General features: G+C 56.8%; 1 protein-coding gene across 1 annotated transcript in view; it reads right to left on the reverse strand.

Annotated features, from left to right (window-relative positions):
- SLIT1 (slit guidance ligand 1) overlaps positions 1-19,856 on the reverse strand; it is a 65,127-nt gene that overhangs the window by 44,727 nt on the left and 544 nt on the right. The window contains exons 2-4 of the mRNA XM_056352804.1: positions 7,611-7,682; positions 7,224-7,295; positions 6,504-6,575 (exon numbers count right to left, since the gene is read on the reverse strand). Coding sequence (XP_056208779.1) covers positions 6,504-6,575; positions 7,224-7,295; positions 7,611-7,682 — 216 coding nt within the window. The remainder of the gene's footprint in view (positions 1-6,503; positions 6,576-7,223; positions 7,296-7,610; positions 7,683-19,856) is intronic.

Consider the following 19,856-nt stretch of genomic DNA (forward strand, 5'->3'; position numbering starts at 1 on the left):
CTGCCTGGCAGCTCTTTTCCTAGGTAACCTCCCCACCTATTAGTGGCACATTTGTTTCCCTTCGTTTCCTTAGAGCTGTCACGAGCCACACTGACTCTTTGTTCCCGGGGGCTGCGGAGAGGCCTCCCTTCCCCCTCCCCATCCCCCTGGCTGGTGGGGGGCGGGGGGCTTGCAGCATGCAGACCCCGCAGTCCCTGCCTGCTACCAGGGTAAACATGCTCCCCTTCTTGATTGGTATTCGGGGGGACACATCCCAGCCTGCCCCCCCAGCCCTCCTCCGTCCCCAACAGAAGGGGCTTTGTCGGGGAGCGCGAGGGGGTACAGCACCCGGAGTCCAGGCGACAACGGCTGAAACACGGGCACAGTGACAGCAGGGACGCTTGGCCCTCGCCCGGCAAGGGGGGGGGGGATGCTGCCAGAGGGGGGAGCTAGGACAGAGACACAGGGTGCTGGGGAAGGGGAAGCAGGGAGGTTTGCTCCAGGGGCAGCTGCTCTCTGCTCTGACCTTGGCACTTTGCTCTTGGAGCACGGACCTCTGTGCAGGGACACCAGCACATACACACCTGTACAAAGAGCAAAGCAGCAAAGGTGCCTACACTTGGGGAGCCAAAGCAGCTCTGCTCCAGCATGGAAAGATGAAAACACAATGCTGTGCCCGCAGGCCCCTTCCCACACAGCGGCTGCAGGCTCCCAGGCACATGCCAAGCTCGCCGGCTGCAGAACGAGCACAAAACCTCACTGGAGGTAGCGAACCTCAAGCCAAAGCCCTGACAGGAGCAGCCATGGGAGAACAGGGCAGGCGTCTGGCACAGGAGAGCCGGTCAGAGCCAGCCCACCACCACGGCAGGATTTTCAGAGAGCCAACATGCAGGCACACACTGAAAATCCCCCGCCAGATCAAAACCAGAGCTCAGGAAGGCAAGTTCCCTAGGCTGGGAGGGGAGCAGAGCTGTGGCACCTGCATCCCGCGGCCAGCATCTTCCCCGCACCCACACCTCCCACCTGGCACCCCGCACGGCCACCCACCATGGGACAGCTCCTCTACCCAGCTGCCACCAAGCATGCGGTTTTTGTCCCAATGTTTCTTCATCTCTCCCTTCCCTATTCGGGGGTTTTCCCAGTGCACCACCAAGAGGAACGGTCACTGGTACAGTCTCGCAAGCAACACCTCCCACACACAGCCAGCCCCATCCGAGCGGGGCCTGTTTTGTTATTCCTTTCTCCGACAGCTCCTTTTTCACTTGTCACCCTGTTTTGCTACTACTCAGCTCACAGCTTCCTCCTGCGTGGTTGTGGTCCTCTCCTTCTTGAAGGATGTAATTTGCATTTTTCTCAAGTTATTTAGCAGCGCTCTATTTTTCTCTGCCTGCTTTTCTAAAGGCAATTAGGGTTGGGTTTAGCCAGATGCAGGGATGGTGCGAGGAACCTGACCCAGAGCTCACCATAAGGTAACCTCTCCTGCCCAGGCAGCGCACCCAGCTGCAGTGCTCCCTGCAGCTCAGCTCAAAACTCCCTCAACACCCAGATCATTAAACACCCCTGGTGCAGAGAGGGTCTGGATCAGCCCCTGGTCTCTGCCACAGCTCCCAGGCAGAAGTAAGTGCAGAGCATTGCTACTTCTCTGCTGGAGGAGAGTCTCATAGGAGCGTGACAATCCCCCAACTCCTACAGCATTTCACATGTCCCCGACTCAGAAAGCCACAGGTCCTGATTGAGATGTTAATGCTGTTTCCAGGGAGCCCCTGCCCTTACAGACAAGAGAAAGCAGCACCACCATCCCTCTCCCCTGGGCTTGGCTGCCAGCTCGGATGTGGCAGTGTCTCCACCATTTTTGCTGGCATGGGTCTGACAGGAACTGATGGGCTGTGGCCCATGTCCTAAATCTTCCCCCTTCTGGAGACAAGACCTTTTTTCCCCACTCTCTGCTCATTCCCTCTCAGCTCCCACTCTGCCAAGCATGGAGCAGCTGCTGTGGCTTTCGGCAAGGGAAACCTCTGGGCAGCTGCTCCTGGGGGGGGGGGGATACATCCAGCCGGGATTGCTGCTCCTCTGTGCGAGCATCTCCCCAGAGCTCCCGGCGGCCAAGCGCCCACTGCTCCTCTCTTCCCTCATGCCAGCTCGGCTTCCCTTGGAGAAAACCACTTATTTATAGCCATCCTGGCTGCCTTTAGCACATTTTGACAGCCCACGTCTTTGCCTCCCTGACGATTCGCCCGCAGCATTTCTGTTCTCACCCTGCTGCTACAGCCATCCCAGCCTCCTCCCTACTCCTCGCATCCCCCACCCAGGACCCCCAAAAGAGCTTAGAAACAGCTTCAGGAGGAGGTTTTAAGGGGAGGTAGGGGAGAAGGGAGACAGGGCTACAAAGCTCTCCCATCTTTCCCCCACACCTCCCAAGGGAGCAGAGAGAAACTCAAGGGTGAGGGACCCCCCTCCCAAGGGAATAAAAAACTTCTGCCAGCTAAGGAGAGATGCTGAAGAGAGGTCTGCCAGCACCCCACCCCCACCCCCGCCCCACTCCTGCCATGCCACGGGGCTGCACCGGGGTTACCAGTGCTGAGCCAAGATGTGCACAGCTGCAGGGCACCGGGGACCAGCGCTGGGCAGTGCAAGAGCAGAGGTCACTTTCTTGCCTGGGTAATCCTTGATGGAAGGAAAGATCCATTTTTTATCAGCTCTCCACCTCACAGAAGACGTGCTCTTCCCCAGCGAGCTGCGGGGGGACCTCAGCCCCCCCTCCAAGCCCATGACGCTTTGTTCTTCTGTCCAGTGCTGACAGTTTAATTAAACCCAGTTTGAGATGGGGTCACGGGGGTCAGGCGCTCTCCAGTGAAACCTCAGATCGGCACCATTTCCAGCCACCAGGACTGCTTAATGAGTTATCCGCTCGTTGTGGCGGATATAAATAAGGGAGGCCATGCAGAGAGTCCTGCCTCCCGGTCCCGCTGCTGAGGCGCTGGCACAGCCCCCCCACCCCACCCCACCATCTCAGACCAAGACGGGCTCCAGGCAGGCGTCAGCTCAATATTCCCAAATACCGAGGGGAAAACATTCATCTCCAGGCATCTCACCTCCCCCACGCCCTCACTTGAGGTTTGCTTTCTGCTGGCCCTTTCCTGCCATTCCCCAGATTATTTAAGCCCTGACGGATCAGGTTTAACTCCAACCCTTTCCATTATCCCAATGCACAAATGCTCTTTATAGCCAAGATCCAAGTAACTAATTGAAGCTCGAGCCAGGCTGGGAGACCATAAAGCACCACCAACGTGGATTAGGCTTTGACACTCAGAGCCAGAAGACAGGCAAACAGCTCTCCATCCCAACCTGAACCTGAGGTCCTCCCTCCCTGTGCTTGTGAGATATTTCCACGAGGCTCGAGGTACAGTAGAAGACCGATTTATGGGTATCACACACCCCACATTCAACAGACTTGCCTTAACCTGCTGCTGTGTTACTGATCTGTTGCTAAAGATGCATCAAGACTAAGGCCAAAAAAGCCTGGAGTGTCCAGGCCAGCACCCTGGTACACATCTAAGCAGCCACCCCTGGTTTCTGCATCCACCTCTGGCTTTCTGCTTCAGCTGCCACCCACCTGCCAGACCTGGCAGCCTCATTTCCCCGCTAAACAGATCTCAGCCTGACTGGTTCAGCCAGTTTCTGCTAATTCAAGACCTCCCAGTATCAAGGCTTGAGGACATGAGGACCTAGCAGGTACCCCTGGGAGCTTAAGGAGCAAGCACGCTGTGGGTGGCTGCAGTGGCCAGAGCAAGGGGAAACCTGCACAGGGCACTGCCTGCTAGAAATGGTCTGGACACCAGGATTTGCAGGAGCATAGTGCTGGTAAAAGGCTTCTCTTTCCATCCTATCCCAATCAGCATGGGTCCCAGCCTGCTTCTGGGGCAGGGAGAGGGCACCAAGCAGCGGGGCCACCCCAGATCCATTTCAGCAGTTAAATAAGCACAAAGTCTGGTGGAGAGGCTCCGATTTCAGTTCAAGGCAAGCTGATTTCAATTTAGCTTAAACCTGCTCCCCACTGATTCATATCCCTGTAGCCTAAGCCAGGTTTGCAGCAATTTAAGAGCGTCCTTATGACCTCCTGCACCAGCCAGACTAGCACCAGTTCAGATCCCACCTCCTGCTAAGCCAGTGTAATGGTGTGTGTAGACAAGTTCTGCCCTGGGCACCCCCTGCCCCAACGCCCGCTCCAAACCATGCTCAAGCACCTCAGCAGCCATGAGGAGAGTGAACAGCAGGTCCTCAGTGCATAGGGCTTTGCTGCCCAAATGCAGCACCTGAGGCTCTGCCAGGGCAGCAGCTCCTGACGTGCTCCCCAGGCAGACCCCTGTGCTGCACCCCTGCCCTCACTGATACAGGCGACATGTCAGGTAATGTGCTGCAGAGAAGCATGACAGGTGGCTCAGTGGATCCCCAGTCCCACAGCTCATCACAGGGACCTTCTGCTCCAAGCGTGCATCAAAGCTCCCCAAGACACTGAACCACCTATAGCTGAGGAGCTGCAAAATCTAAGCCCATGCACACAGCCCCAGATTACACAAGAAAAGCTCTGGGTGCTGGTGTCCAGGCAGAGTTTGTAACAGCAGAGATGGCCAGAAAACTGCTTCAAGGCAGGGCAGGAGGTAATAGGTTTGAAACAACCACCACATCACTGGAAACAACAGTAAAGCAACAGGCAGAGGCTGAAATGCACCTGAACGTAGGGTAGCTGCAAGGAGCATCTTGCATACCCACGGCGGTACGGACAGCCCCATGCACACCATGGCACAGTCCCAGCTCTACATGAGCTTGAGGACCATGGAGGGGCACACAGCACAGCCCGCCCAAGAGGCTGCTCTGCTACATCCCCCCGACGAATTGTTGGGGTTTGCTTTTTGAAAGAGACTAGTATTAAAATCCAGGGAAGATTAAAAGGGAAACATTAACGTTGTAAAATAATTCTCTCAACTGTGTTTCTGTTATGCAATGGGCGGCTGGAGGAGGATGGGCCCTTGCTGGCGCCAGGATACAGCACAGCTGAGCTCAACAAATGCCATTTGATAATTAATTGAACGCCTGTGCTATCAGCTGCCATTACCTAGGCCCATCTTTGGCGCCAGTCCACCGTTTCACACATCCCATGCTGGCAACCCACACGGTGTTTTAACCCTTCATTACACCGCCTCCGGCTGGACTCTGGGACTGACTCCCTGGCACGGTCGGAAGAAAATGGCATCACTGCCGAGCAAAACAGCTCAGCCACAGCCTGCCTGCGCAGGCAGGGCTGCCTGGCCCTGACACGGCCATGCCTGTCCTGGCAATGTCTCAGCCCATTCAGCTACTTCATCCACTCCTACCCTGCCCCGGCAGGGATGTAGCATCCTCATTTCACAGCTGAGAAATGGAGACACAAGATGCATAAGCAGAGAGCTCGTGTCCCAGCCACAACTGCCCTGCTCCTATGCACTGTAAATCAGCCATAGGGTATAAGCACATTCTCCAAGCTGTGGAGAGCACCCAGGTTCAGTCTGGCGTGCCCCCTCTCCTCCTCATGGCTTCCAGATGTACATGGTGCCTGACATAGCTGAGAGCTGGTAAATTCTTTGGTAAGAGGATTTCCTGCAGTTTGAACAATGCTGGCACTGCCGACAGCACCATTGCCCGAGCAAAGCAGCCCCAGGCAAGGAAAAGCCAATATGGAAAAGAGAATATTTATCAAAACCCCAGCAGCCCTCCCCAGGCAGCCTGCTGCTGCACAGAGAGGAGGAGCAGAGGGGTCTGCAGAACTGGGGCTTGCGCGACAAGAGAAAGTCCTTGGGGCTGTTTCTGTAGGTGCAGAGGGACAGGCAGATGTGGGGGCAGGCAGGATTGTGTGGGGAGGGGGCAGCAGGCACAAGGGGCTGGATCAGCCCCGTGCAGGGCTTTCCCCCCACCTTCCCCAGGCTGCCCCAGATACCGCCAGAAAGGCAGGTCTAGAGCAGGGCCGTGGAGCACTCTGCGCCCTGCAGAGGTCTCTGGGCAGGATGCAACCCCCTTGGGGACACCCTCTTCCACCCTCCCTTCATGACAACTCAGTCTAGAGCGTAAGGAAGGACACCCTGCTCCAGAGCCTGTGATCCACACCCAGAGAGGAGGCTGCAGGGCTCGCAACACCTCTGCAACTGGCACTGTGCAGGCACAGCCCAGCTCGGTGATGCCAGCCCAAACTGCCAGCACCTCCTCCCACATCCCCATGCACTGCAAGGATGTTTAACAGTCTTTAACAGCACTGGTCTCAGGTCTTCCACAAGGCAAAGCTGATTCCCTGCCGTACTGCGTGCTGGGGTCTCTCAGAAACAGGGTGCATTCCCCGCCACGCTCCAGGGACTTGCTGGGACAAGACACCAGTAACCACCAGCACAGCTCCCCAGAAGCAGCACCCTCTGGGGACGTCAGTGCCCCTCCAAACCCCACAGCAGCCCCATGCCACAGCCAGGCAGGTGAGCCCCACCGGCACGGAGGGTACTTACAGCCGCAACAGTGCCTGGTTGTTCTGGAAGAGGAGCTCAGGCAGGGTGTGCAGCTGGTTGCGGTTCAGCCGTCTACAGGGAGGGAGGAAAGGGTTAGGGTTTCAGGGGAAAAGCAATCACCCCACCTGCAACCCAGCTGGCAGCTCCAGGCACAGCTGGATGCTCTAGCTCACTCAGAGGAGCCATTAGAGCAGAGCATCCTACCTAGAACGAAAATCCGTGTCCTGCTCATGGCACTACCAAGCGGGGGCAACCAACAGGGCAGTAATAGACTTACTCGCAATGTTGTAATTACATACAGACAGGACTCCAAGCTGTTAACTGCTGATTGCTGCTTAACTGTGCTGTTAACCTGCTGCTCGCTCAGCTCTTCCTATTTGCTTGAGCAGCTCGGGATTTTTAAACTGTTGAGCTACTTTACTGAGTACTGGACTGGAACTTACAGCTCCCTCGCTAACACAGGACACAGCTGATAGCAGTAAGAGTGATTTGTGTTTAACCTGCCCCTCACCCCAAAAGCATCAGAAAGGACTTTTAAGATCTATGGAAACAGAAATAGGTTTGCTTCCCACACTGTAAAATACTGCCGCTGCGCAGCAGAGAAGCTGTTTGAAGTCAGGCAGCACCGATACATTATGGTTTAAGGCAAAAAGGAAAGGATGCTTTCTGCGACTAAACCTGTCGGCCCTCACCAACCCGCCTCCGTGCCCAGGCACTCACAGCCGCTCCAGCTCCTTCATGTCATCGAACGCCCCACGCTCCACTGCACTGATCTGGTTTTCCATCAGCTGCCTGTGGAGAGAAGGGGTCAGCTTTCTGGAAAGGTGGTCCCCAGCACCCCCATCTCACTGGCCATGTCCCTGATGCTCCTCCAGACCCAGGGCCACCATGCTTCTGCCACCCCCTCAACCCAACCCAGCCTCCTTCTCCCCGCTCATTCCTGGTTGGAAGCCCACCATGCTCAGCCCAGGGCAGATGCCCTCCAGCCCCACTGCCAGATACCCAGGAAAAGGGCTCAAGAGCATCTCTGCCAGCCCCAGGAGGGGTCACAAGCCAAGCAGGGGGGCCACCAAGGTTGAGGCAGCTGGTCCCTTGTCAGGAACTCACAGGACACGGAGCTGCTTCAGCCCAGCAAAGTCGTTCTTGTTGATCCGCGTGATGTTGTTGCCGTTGAGCTCGCTGTGGAGAGAAGAGGCAGAGATCAGCAAGGAAGTGCTCAGGAGGTGGCCAGGCACTGGGGCTCCCCAGTAGCTCCCCAAAAAGGGCAGACAGGGCCCAAAGGACAGCAGTGCCTGCTGCATTTCTGTGCCCCTCACTGGGAATGGCAGGGCTGGCAGCAGGCTCTGAAGAGGACTCAATGGCCAGCAGCACTGGGTACATGAAGTCTGGCTGGCCAGGGGTATGTAAGCTGGCATCTTTCATGGACCATAAAGCAGTGAGGGGCAGGAGCTGCCCAGCAACCCCATCTCCCTGTGTCCACGCTGGATGCCGCTCTTGGGACAGAAGCCCCAGAGCCCCCAGCAATGCAATAAGCAGCCCAGTGACACCAGCATCTGCCTGGCTGGATGCACATTACCCCACTCTGGAAATGCAGCAAACACCTGGTAGAGTCATAACAAACACACAGAGCAGCTTAGAGAGGGCAGGGGTAGTAAGAAAGCAAACAGGTGTCCCTCAGAAAAGCAGGATCCCTCCAAACACCTAGCTGCCAGTCACCCACATGCATCATGACTGGTTCAGTGAGCAGCCATCTCACACCTTCTGCCTGGAGAATAAGCCATACTTCAAGTTTCACCTGCCAAGAGACACTTGCACAGGACAAGCTGCTTCTCCTGGCATCGCTCTTTCATGCAAAAAGCCCTGGGTGAGCACAGGGACAGGCTCTCTAGCCAGAAGATGCTGTCTCAGCTTGCTCACTCCACCGGTGGAAATAAGAGGAGAAGGCAGCCCGTGGGATGCCTACACCCATCCCATGGCTGCTGTCCTGCCCAGGCTCAGCTCAGCACCAGGGCAAGGTGTACCCCACTGCTGGACCCACACATGGCAGGGACTCTGCTCCCAGCCTGCCAGCTACACCTCCCCGTCTTCCCCCCACCATGCTCTCCAGCGTGCCCCTGCTAGGATTATCCTGCTTTAAAATATGTTGAGCCGGGAACTGCAGAGATTTGCGCTTCGCAGTCCCAGCTTTGCAGTGCCTTTCACATTACGGGCTGAGAGCACTGCAGGGAGAGCGGGACCATAAGCCCTGGGGCCCACAGTCTGCAGAGCTGGAGGTCCCTGTGCAGCACCCAGTGGCAGGAGAGAGCCTCCCCCCTCAGCAGCACAGAGCACACCAGTGTTTGCTCCTTGCCAGGAGGCCGATCTGCCCACGGCATGGGCTGGGGACAGAGGATGCCCACGCAAACAGACAGCCCAGGGAGGGCTCCCATGCTGGAGACCCGCTGCCTGCACTGAATACAGACACAGAAATACAGAGGAAAATAAATAAACTACAGGAGCAGGAGGTAGTCAAGGAAAGGACAAGCTGCTAGAGCCAGGGCAGGGGAGAAGCAGGAGGGTGCCACCCCGGAGCAGGTCGCGGTGCCTGGGCAGGACTCCAGCACCCAGGGCTCTACAACCCCCCCAGCCCCGGCAGCAGGACCAGCGAGCTGTAACACCCCACAGCACACCACGGGCTGAACACAAAGTCCGTCATTCCCAGTCAGAGCCCAAGTCTCCCTCCCCGTGCTCTGCGGCCATGCGAGGGGCCGAGGTCAGTGGCAGGCTGGCCCCGGAGCTGCTGAGCAGCGTGCAGGGCCGCCCGGTGCAGCCCGCGCAGCCGCGCACCCCGGGGTGCTGCCATTGTCCTGCTGAAATGGCTGATAATGGCTAATGAGTTCCAGCTCGCCATTATAGGCTCCTAATTACACCGCTATTCAGCGCCGAGATTGCCGGGCCCCTGCCATTATCCGGCCGTGTGTGCCTGTGTTGGGAAGGAGGTTGGGAGAGCACGTTACTAGGACGCAGATGAATGCAAGCGGGAATGAATAGAAGTTGCCCGGCCCCAGCGATTAAACCGAAACCCGTGCTCGGGCTCTGCAGCCCCACGGCTCTCCCCGCTCCCCATGCGGCCAGCACGCAGCCTGCACATCTGGCTGCCGGGGATGGGGCTCCAACCCGCAAGATCGCGCGCTGCAGGGCTCAGTCCTGCCCCGCTCCCAGGGAGCAAAACCCACAGCCAGGCTGTAAATCCCGGGCATGAAGCACTGGAGCGGGTCATGCATGTTAGGGACCTCTGTTACTGCAAGAGGGGTGCCTCGGTACATGCAGATGTGTGCCCACCTCCTGATGGACCACAGCCTTGGGGTCAGCTAAGGGCACGGAGAAACCCCGGCTTTGGGAGTGGTTTTCTCCAAATGTCCTAAAGGGTCCTGGCCAAAGCAGATTGCCTGGGAGCTCCCCAGGGCTATGCTGGAGGTAACAGCACCCATCCCAGCTCCTGGCAAACGAGGGTCCCCATGTTGCCTTCTTTTAAACACACCTAACATTACTTGGGCTGCAAATGTGCAAGTGGAAGTTAGAAAATCTCCGGTATTGCAGACAGAGAGAGCAGAGAGGCTTGATTTAAAAACTGCTCAATCTGAAAGGGAAAACTTACACCTCAGCCTGCAAAGCTCCAGGTGGGCTCGGACACCTCTGGGGTCCTCAGAGCACCAGCACCCCAGAGCCTTAGCCAGAGGCAGAGCACAGGCCAAGCAGCGTGGATACATGCAGAAAAACCAAAGAGCCAGGGACTGGACACAACCACTCCCTCCACAAGCCCAGACCAGGCACCTCCTGGGACAAAGCAGCCTGAACATTTTCAACACCAGGAGGCACAAGCAGGATGCACTGCCCTGGGGACAGACCACCCCGGGGGGCAACTGTGCTGCCCAGCCCAGCTTCCACTCCCTGCACGCTCTCTGAGCATCCTCAGGGAGCTCCAGCACTGGGGCTGCACTGTCCCCCAGCAGGGCAGTGTCCCAGGGCCCCATCACAGCTCCCTCGGGGACTGGCCCTGCATGCTCCCTGAGAACTGTTCTCAGCATTCCCCCTTGCCTTTGTTTGGGTAAATGATGGCCTTTGCAACCAAGATGGGAATGAACAGCAGGTAAAGCTTATTTGTAAGGATGCCGAGGCAACACTGCTATTTAACTTTGTGCCATTTTCTCCCCCTTCTAAACCCCCTTCAGTTCCTCACGGAGATAAATTACAGTTTGCTGTGCCCAGAAAGCCAGATCCCCGCTGCTCAGCTGCTCACCCCGCTGCCTCCGTGCCCTTTCCTAGTGAAGTGAAACACCCTGCCCTGCCCCACACAGCAGAGCTTCAATAAGGACTGCTGTGTCTGGGGAGCTGCCTGGCAGATTGGTTGCATTTCTGGACTGTGATTTGAAAGTAGAGATGCAGGGTGTGCTTTTTCCCTGTTAATCCATAGGGGTTAATGCAGAAAGCATCCTCACGTTCATCCAGGATGCCCTCCAGCACCCCAGATCTCACTGGAGAAAGAATTTTCATTTGCAACCTTCAAGTTTCAGAACCCCTGCCTCCCTTTCTCCCTGGGAAGAGGAAAGTCATTAAAACAAGCAGTCCCTTTCCTATGTTGCTTGTGGATCATCCTACTCCCAGATGGGATGTCTGTGCTGCAGCAGGGTTCGTTAGACTGGATTTGCATAGTCTGCGTTTATATTTGGTTTCTAGCTTTGGATGGCTTATTCCGTTCCTGGGAGGGTCTGATGCGTCTTTTCCCTTTGCAGGGTTTAGAGCTACACTAACTCAGTAACAACCTCAGAGAGTGCAAATGCTGAGAGGTAATTTATTAAATACAGCCAACATGAGTGATATTTCCCTGGGCACTGATTTATCAGGAGCGGGAAGGAGAAGGAGCCGACAGCACAATCCCACTATCTGTACTCCACTGCAAAGCATCAGCTATTCGGCACACACTTGACTCCTGTCCTTGTGCTCAGCTCAGCTCTGCTCTCCCACCAAGGCAGAATTCCTAATTGCTGTGCTCCCCAGACTCCTGCTTTTAAGAAGGCAGAGGGAAAGTCTGCAAGACAAAACCCTGCATTTGCACCCACAAGTGGAGAAATGTGTCCCGGCCCCATCAGCACCAGCATAGTGTGGGTACCCACAGCACCCAGGCAGTGACTGCAGGGGCTGGTGGAGAAGGTGTTCGATGCCAGCAATGCCTGCAGCCACCCATGCTCCTGTGGTCCCCACTCCAAGGGCCACCACTGACCTGGTGCCCAGCACGGCAGTTGCATTGTTCGTATGATGCATCGCACCTTCCATGGTCCCCATTGCCCTGCTGTTCCTGCCCTTGGCTCAGGGGACCTAGGGTCACAGCTCCCCTCCCAGTGGCTCTGTAGCCGTCATCCCAGAGCCCTAACCCCAGCTGGAGCCAGCAGTGCCAGACAATGATCAGGGAAGCAGAGAAAAGAAGGCTGCAAGGTCATGCACCCCATAGCAGTATCTCTGCAGCCCTCCATCAATCCTGACAGATGCATACATAGCTCCTTCAGGGACAGGGACTGACACTCCCCCACACCCTATTCCAGCATACCACTGCTCCTGCCTCAAGGACCATTTCCCAGACTCTGACCTGAACCCCTCCTGCTGCAGATGAACCCCATCCCTGCCTGCTCCGGCCACCACGGTGCAGACACCAGGCTGCTCCCTTGCCCAGGCAGGTCTTGTCTCCCAGTCCTGTTCTCCCCAACAAGCCCCCAGCACTAGGGACACAGCCTTCTCTCGGGGTCTCTCTGCCTTGCAGGGGCAGGACCCACTCGACTTGTGCTCCCATCCCACATCTGTGCTGTTGGTGATGCCCTCTCATCAAACACCTTCCTCAAGTCCCCAGGCAACAGCAACCTTTTTTGTCAGCCCATTCCTTCTGCTCGCCAACACCACTTCGAAATCTCAGCCTGTCCTCCAGCCCTCTTGCACTTCTCCCAGCCTGGTGGCATCTGCAAATGTCATAAGCAGCTTGTGTCCCATCACGCAGACTGCTAATGGAAACATGGACAAGGCTTAGACCCTGGACTGACCCCTGCGCTCAGCACCGGGGGGACAGAGCAGCTGCAACCTCTCATCCTATACTTTTATTGCATTTTTCAAGTCTGAAGATTTCATTCGGCTGCTTGAATGTAATCAAGTCCCAGCACAGGCTCACTGAGCTGCCCCAGCAGTGAAAGGCAGGGCAAAGCCTTTCCAGTCCCTGGAGAGCTGGTGCCCCCCAGCACCAGCATGGAGGGATGCTCATCACATCTGCCAGCTCCATGCAGCCCATGAGGGCATGGCTCGATGCTAACCCCATCCCCTCCGAGGTGCAAGCAGGGTACAGGGTGCTGCTGCTTGCTGCTCAGGGAGGGGGCACTGGGCACCCACACCCTGGGCTGACACAGCTGCACAAGCAGCTCAGCACCTTCTCCTCCTATTCCTTCCTATCCCTGCCCTGACTAGATCCTTCAAGACAGAGTGAGGGTGCCCATGGGATTCATCAAAGTCCCTTTAAGGGTGCCATACACCCCAGGGTGAACGCCTTGCCAGCACCCCCACACCCCCTCCAGGCACCTGCAGGGTGATGCACCCAAAGTGGAGAGCTCCAACAGCAGCAATGTGCTATTCGGGCTCAGCTCAGAACAACTGCCCTTAGCTGAAGGGGAACCCAGCCCCAAGCACAGCGTGGGCCCCCAGAGCACAGGAGGCTCCATAAGCTTTTATGAGGTACTAAAGCAGGTTAGCATCACAATAAATTTTTAAGCGTTACAAACAGCATTGATTGTGCCAGTAACAGTGAGGATCCCGAAGGCTTTCTGCTCTTCCTAACTTCTCTCTAGGGTTTTCATGCCACAGCCATTAGTGGCTGGCAGTCAGGGAAAGCTTTAAGCTCACGCAGCATCATGGTGTCACCTCAGTTTAAAAATAAACAAATCACTTCCCTCAACCCTGGTGTGACAGAGAAAAGGCAGCAGGTCATTTCTGATTCACAAATGGGGAAACTGAGGCTCAGCCAAGAAAACAGAGTGGCCGGGATACCCCCAAAATTTGGATTTTTGTGCTGTGCTGAGTAGCCTGGCAAGGAGTATCCCTGCTCCCATGGCTCCTCTGCTTCCCTTTGTCCCGCCACTCAGCAGATTGAGGCTCAATCCACCTTGCATCTTCCTCAGCAAATCGCCTTTGCTCATCCCTTCTGGAGCAGCTCACAGCAGGGATGGTAAGACAAGCGCACCCAAACTGCTCGGTTACAGATGCCTGCTCGACCCCAGACCAGCTGGGTCTCCAGGAGCATTCCATTTTGAAGCTGGGGCTTCTTCCTGCTGAGAAATATCCAGAGCCAGGAGCTTACATCTTCTCCCACTCCTGGTGCCCAGGGCTGCTCCTCAGCTGCATCGTTTGAAAAATTAATCTTCCCTTTTTTCTGATCTTCCTCCTCCTAGCAGCCTCTCTCCCCCATAGGACACTTGCCTCTGCTATTTTGAGCAGCAAGTGCATCCAAAATGCATGCCAGGAAAGCAGATACTCAGCACAGCTTCAGAGCCTGCATGTGGCAGGGAAGCCTGAGATGGTCCCAGAGGGGACAGCCTGGGACCAACCCTGCACCAGCACCACAGAGGGGTTTCCTCCATCCCACCTCATTCCCTTCCCACTTCCAGAAGCACTGCGACCCTAATGACCAGGCTACAAACTGTCCGTCCCATCTTACTGCCCCCATTGCTAACTGCAGCCTGGTGCCATACAGGAGGAAAACCTCTGCTCGCCGCTCCCACCACTGCAGCCGTCCCTGGATGTCCCCCAAGTGGGGACAGGGGCCAGCTGCCAGAGCTGGCCTTGGAGCTACTCACACTGGAAGCCTGCCAGGGAGCAGTGATCTGGGTCTGACATCCCCCAGGACGGGGCCATTTGCTAATGCACAACTGGTTTTTTTATTGCCTTTCAGCAAAACATGCACAGAAATATCTCCTTGCCTTTCAGGTTTTATGAAGGGTTATCTTTATTGCTACCAAAATAAAGAGGATGCATCTGCGGCACTAAGTACCTCTGGAGCAGGCAAGGAACCATGAAGGACTCGGATGTGAGACAAAGACAGGCTCCTTGGTTGCCCACCTCACCCTCCTGTGCACGCACACAACGCACATGTCCTGCTCCAGTGCTCGCCTTGCCTGCCTGTGCCAGCTCCCCGGGGAGCAAAGCAGAGCAAGGAGGCAGGAAAAATCCCTCTCAATGCAGGTCACGGGCTCATACACCTTTCTGCAGGTGGGACACCCTTTCCCTGCCCACACCACCTTGGTGGCAGTCTGAATCCCCTCTGTTCCCCTGGGCTGCGGGCTCTGCTCCCACACAGGGGTTTCTCCAGCATCCTTTGCATTTTATAGCTGCCTGGCTCTTCTGCTGGCCGGAGGTTCAGTAGGGAACAATGAAGTAGGTGAGCACGAAACTCAGAGCAAATGCATGTCCTGTAATAAGTCAGCTAGGTCATTTCTCTGCGTGCGTGTGCATGGGGTACCATCCTGCACCAGCAACATTGCCACCATGCCCAGCTCACCCCATGGCTGCAGGCTGTGAGGACAGCGGGCGGCAGCAGCGATGGCATTTGAAGGTGCATGTGAGAGACACACAATTAAAGCCAGGAACAATTCCCTCTCCTCACTCCCACCTCAGTGGTGAGGAATTGCTGGCAGCACAATGCATCACCCTGGAGGAGCAAAGTGGCAGCACATTTAAGGCAAAAATATCTATTTGAAAGGATGCAATAAAACAGAGCCAGAGAAGGGTTTATAGGGAAGCAATTGCTGTGCGGGGTGAGAAGTGGTCACCAGAGGCCAATCCGCCTGGCTTTATTGCCTGTTACTGGTGACTTTTCCCAACCAGGGGACAATAGATCCTCCACTATCAGCCTCAGCTCCAGTCAATACAAACACGACATAGTTTTTTAAACTAATATTTTTCCAGCATGCAATTCCATGGAGAGCGAGAACACAGCGTTACCATGGCAATATATAGACAGCATCTGCCTTGGACGTAGCTGAAGGGAGAAATTGGAATAGAATTGCAAATTTCCTCTGTCCGGGAAGGCTCCCAAGGAAGCTACCACAGCGGGCTGAGCAGGCTGCCTTCCCCAGCCAGCCCGCATCCTCCCAGTGCCCAGCACAGGCTTTCCCGAGAGCCGAGGGCAACGGTGCTGGCTGAGCACTATCCCAGCTGGATATCAGTCTTGCATACTGCCCCAGAGCTCTGCAGAGCCTGCACACCCCCTCACTGCCTCTGCAACCAGCCTGACCAACTGCAACACAGAAAACTTGCCCAGGCACCTCAGGAAGGAGTGAGGTTGACCCCTTCAAGGTGCTTCCTAAGAATTAACATTCCCCCAAATCCCCCAAGAAGGCACAGCCCAATAACCGGTCTTGAATGCATGAGTGCTGCTGCGATACACCAGCCTTGCCGCTGCAAGTTATTTTGATTAACCAGCTAGAGGGAGATGCAGGTGCATGAATTAAATATGCTCTGAACAAGAGCTCGCTGCTGTAATTTCGGCAGGGGATGGTTAGGCAGCACGCGAGTGTGCTTCAGGTGCAGCCACCCCAGCATTGCGATCCAGCATCCAAAGGCTGGAGCTCAGCACCCCCTTCCTCTGCCAACACAGATCGGGGGAGATGGCAGAGCTTGCTGTGGTCTGGATGAGGCCCATTTCAGCACAAGCAAACCCCAGGCTGGGGGAACAAGGCAAACGGGAGCCCCTTCCAATGCTGAGGGCAGGGACTCTGGGAGGGGGAAGAAGGAGCCAAGGGGGATGCAGTAATGGAGACCCCCAAACTCAGCTCTGCTGCCCCCCACGTCAGGGAGAGGGGCATTGCCCAGCGAACAGTGAGACGGAGGGTGTTCAGCACACCAGAGAGGAGGCAAAAGGGGTGAGTGGTGCAATTTTCAGCTGTCAGCTGAAAACTCCAAAAGCAGGAGCAAGTGCAATACCATCAAGCTCATTCGCTCCTCACAAGCAAAGACCTGGGCTGGAAACAGCCATTTGACAGTGGCAAATTTGTACCGATCCTGCTTGCATGGGGAGAGTGACCCATCGCCCCAACAGGGCAATCTGCTCTTCAGAGGCACTTTCAAAGAAAGAAAGAAAGGAAAGCAAGCAAATGGGAAAGGGAACTGTGCCCCTCTCCCACGGCTCTTCTCCAGAGGCTGAGACCTGAGGGACTCCCAGTAGCAGATAACACTGTAGAGCTGGAGGATTATCACTCCATCCTGCCTACGATGCCTCCAGGACCTGCTCTATCATGCTTGCCAGAGGCGTAGGCAGGAGCACAGGCAGCCTTGCAAAGTGCCCGGAGATTTTGCGGCTTCCCGCCTTGCTGCAGCATAAGCCTCTCCGCTCAGTGCCTGATCCAGGCAGGGGGAGGGTGCAGGCACCGACTGGTGTTTACGTCGGGTTGCAGACTAGAAGGCACTTCAGGAGTGATGTGCTGTGCCCTGTTGCGAGGAAAGAGTGGTCCTGTGTCCCCCCATGCAGCCACCCTAGAGATGTCTCCAGCCCTTTCCCTGCATCAGCAGCACAGCACTTGGGAGACATCACAGACAAAACCTTCAAGCAGAAGACAGTTTCTCCCCAGCCCATGATTATCCACAGCTGCAGTGACTCCACAGAGCAAATCATTCCCCCTTCTTTAAAGCAAAAGGGTGTATTTCAAAAGCGATGGAGCTCAGACCTCACCACAGGATGCTGCTGTCCGAGTCCCCAGGATGACTTTGGCAGTGCCAGCATGCGTGGCCACAGCAGCAGTGCTGCCCTGTCCAGGGGTTCAGCCCATGCCACCACGAGGCTCACCCAGCTGGGAGCCCGGGGAAAGCCTGGAGCCTCCAAACACCATGCTGGCTGCCCCACAAAACTGCAGGCATGCAACAGGTGGGAAACATGACAGCGGGGACACCACTGCTCACCAGCACTGTGGGACACATGGTGAGGTCGGCATTGCTCATCCTGTGCATCTCAGGGCTTGGGAAAAATCCTGGAGCTCTGCAGGCAGCGGAGGGCACAAATAAGAGGTTGCTGGCTTCCCAAAGAAAGCCAGCCCCTGGAGACAGCGAGTCCCAAGCACAGACCCTACTGCAGGCTCCCCGGCGGTTGCTAGCTGACCCTGCTCCATCAAGCAGTGAGAAGCTGGAGACTGCGAGGTTGCAGCCTCTTTACAGAGAGCTCGAACTCGCTTACAAGCTGTTACAGCAGGAATTCACTGCTCAGAGACAGACTTGCTCTGCACAGACACCCTCAAGCACCTGCAAGGGCGTGCAACACAGTGGGAAGTAGTTATCCAGCAGACAACACCCGTGAGAGAGCAGCACATCTAGCTCAACCCAGCCAGCAGATCTGGCATCGGCAGCTGCATGAACAGACAGAAAACCCAGTGTCACCGAGTGGTGACAGACATGGAAGACCAGGGCAGTGGAGGCAGAACAGAAGACAGCAAGCAGAATCCGCTGCCGGAGGGGAGAGATGCCCTGCAGGGCAGGAGCCAGACACCCACCCAAGGGCATCCTTCATCAGTCCACTCCAGCAGCGTCTCGTCTGAGTGGTGCTGCGCACCTGCCCGGCAGGCAGAGGCGGGGGCTCGCTGCCCGCGCTCCCCAGCACCCTGCCCCCGGGTGCGTGGAGAGCTGATGCTGCGGAGCCCACTGAGCTCCCCAAGGGGCGGAAAGGGCTGGTGCAGGCTATGCGCAATCCTTCCCCCCCGCCCTGGGCACACAGGAAAGGGGGCTCCTGTCTCAGAGCTCATAAACCGGCTCTATGGGGCCACAGCTCACGGCACCCTGGTTGCCGTGCTGGGTAATCATCGTTTGTATGAGGATAATTACGGTGGGAGAAGAGAAACCTCCACTGAAGCAGTGTCCCGCAGAGCTCCCGGTGCTGCATGCTGGGTGCAGCGCTGGCAGCTGCCAGGCTGCCTGCGGTCCCTGCCCGCGGGGTCTCTCCCCAGCTGCAGGCAAAGGGCACGATCAACCCCCGGTAACCGGTAACCGGAGGCAGCACAGCACACGGACAGGAGAAACACCGTGTGTGTGGCTGTCCCAGGACCCATCCTGCAGCTCTGCCACCCAAGGAGGCAGCAGCCCAACGTTTCCCCGTGCTGCACGGGGGATGTCAGGGCAGCCTGGCCCCACTGCTGGGGCTGGGGGGCAGGGGGTACTGTGCCACCAGGCTCCACCACAGGCCCTAGGATGGGGCACCTGCTGTCCCCCAGCAGAGAAGAGAGGCTGGGGACAGCCCTGCTTTTCTGCCGGGATGGGGGACAACTGCAAGCTGGGAACCTGGTACCAGCAGCGAGTTGGACATATTCAGCTCATGCCCCTCTCCCTGGAACAGGGACCTGGTGCAGCCACAGGGCCCCCAGGCAGGGAGATCTGCCCAGCTGGGTGCAGCAGCAAAGGGGCACCCTGCTCAGGGGACCTCAGCGGGCACCACAGGACCCCTGCAGCTGGCTGGACCGTGACTGTGAGAATAAAGCTTTTCTTACAGGAGTCCGGCCAAGAGACCCAGAGACACCCCCAGCACTCCTGGGGTTGCGGCAGGGACTTTGATGAGCAGTAACATGCAGGCACAGGGGACTGGCAGGGCTGGGTGAGTTGTGTGCACAGCTGGAGGCTGGTCACACTGGGAGTGTTCCCAAGGGGAGCGTGGGGGAATGGGGCCTGATCCTAGCACCATGTGCAGCACTCCCAGGAGGGCTTCTCAGGGACAAAGGGGTGCCCAGAACGGGTAGGGTCTTGGAGTGCCAGGGACCCTGAGGCAACCCCTCCAGACATGTGGGTACCCCATGACAAGTCACAGCAGGGGCTGCCACACACCTGCCATGGGGCACACAGCCCCACATGTGCAGCCCATTCTGGGCTGCCCCAGTACAAATGTCCCCCGCTGGGGCAGCCCACACCCTCGGACACAGCTCTAAGCCAAACCCTGCTCTGCACGCTTGCACACACACCAGCACACACAGGCTCTTGTGCATGCCAGACCCCTTGCGCACTACTCCTACAGATGAAGGGTTGGACGTGCACACTGTCCCAGATGGCTCTTGCACACACACTGCTCCCCATCTTGACAGGCTATTGCACCCCTCCCATGGAGGGGATGATGCACATACACCCACCCAACAGGCTCCTGCACCCGCGTGCCTTGGCCAGGCACTTTTACACACACCCAACCCCACCACCGAGTGGGATGCTGTACATGCGCCCACCCCACCAAGTCCTTGCACAGGCACCTTTCGGGCAGGCATTTGCACAAGTACTCCGCTTAACAGACACACTCATCCCCCTTGGACGGGCACTTGCACACAC

This window comes from Falco biarmicus, chromosome 9 (assembly GCF_023638135.1).
Source record: "Falco biarmicus isolate bFalBia1 chromosome 9, bFalBia1.pri, whole genome shotgun sequence".
In the NCBI taxonomy this organism is placed as follows: Eukaryota; Metazoa; Chordata; class Aves; order Falconiformes; family Falconidae; genus Falco; species Falco biarmicus.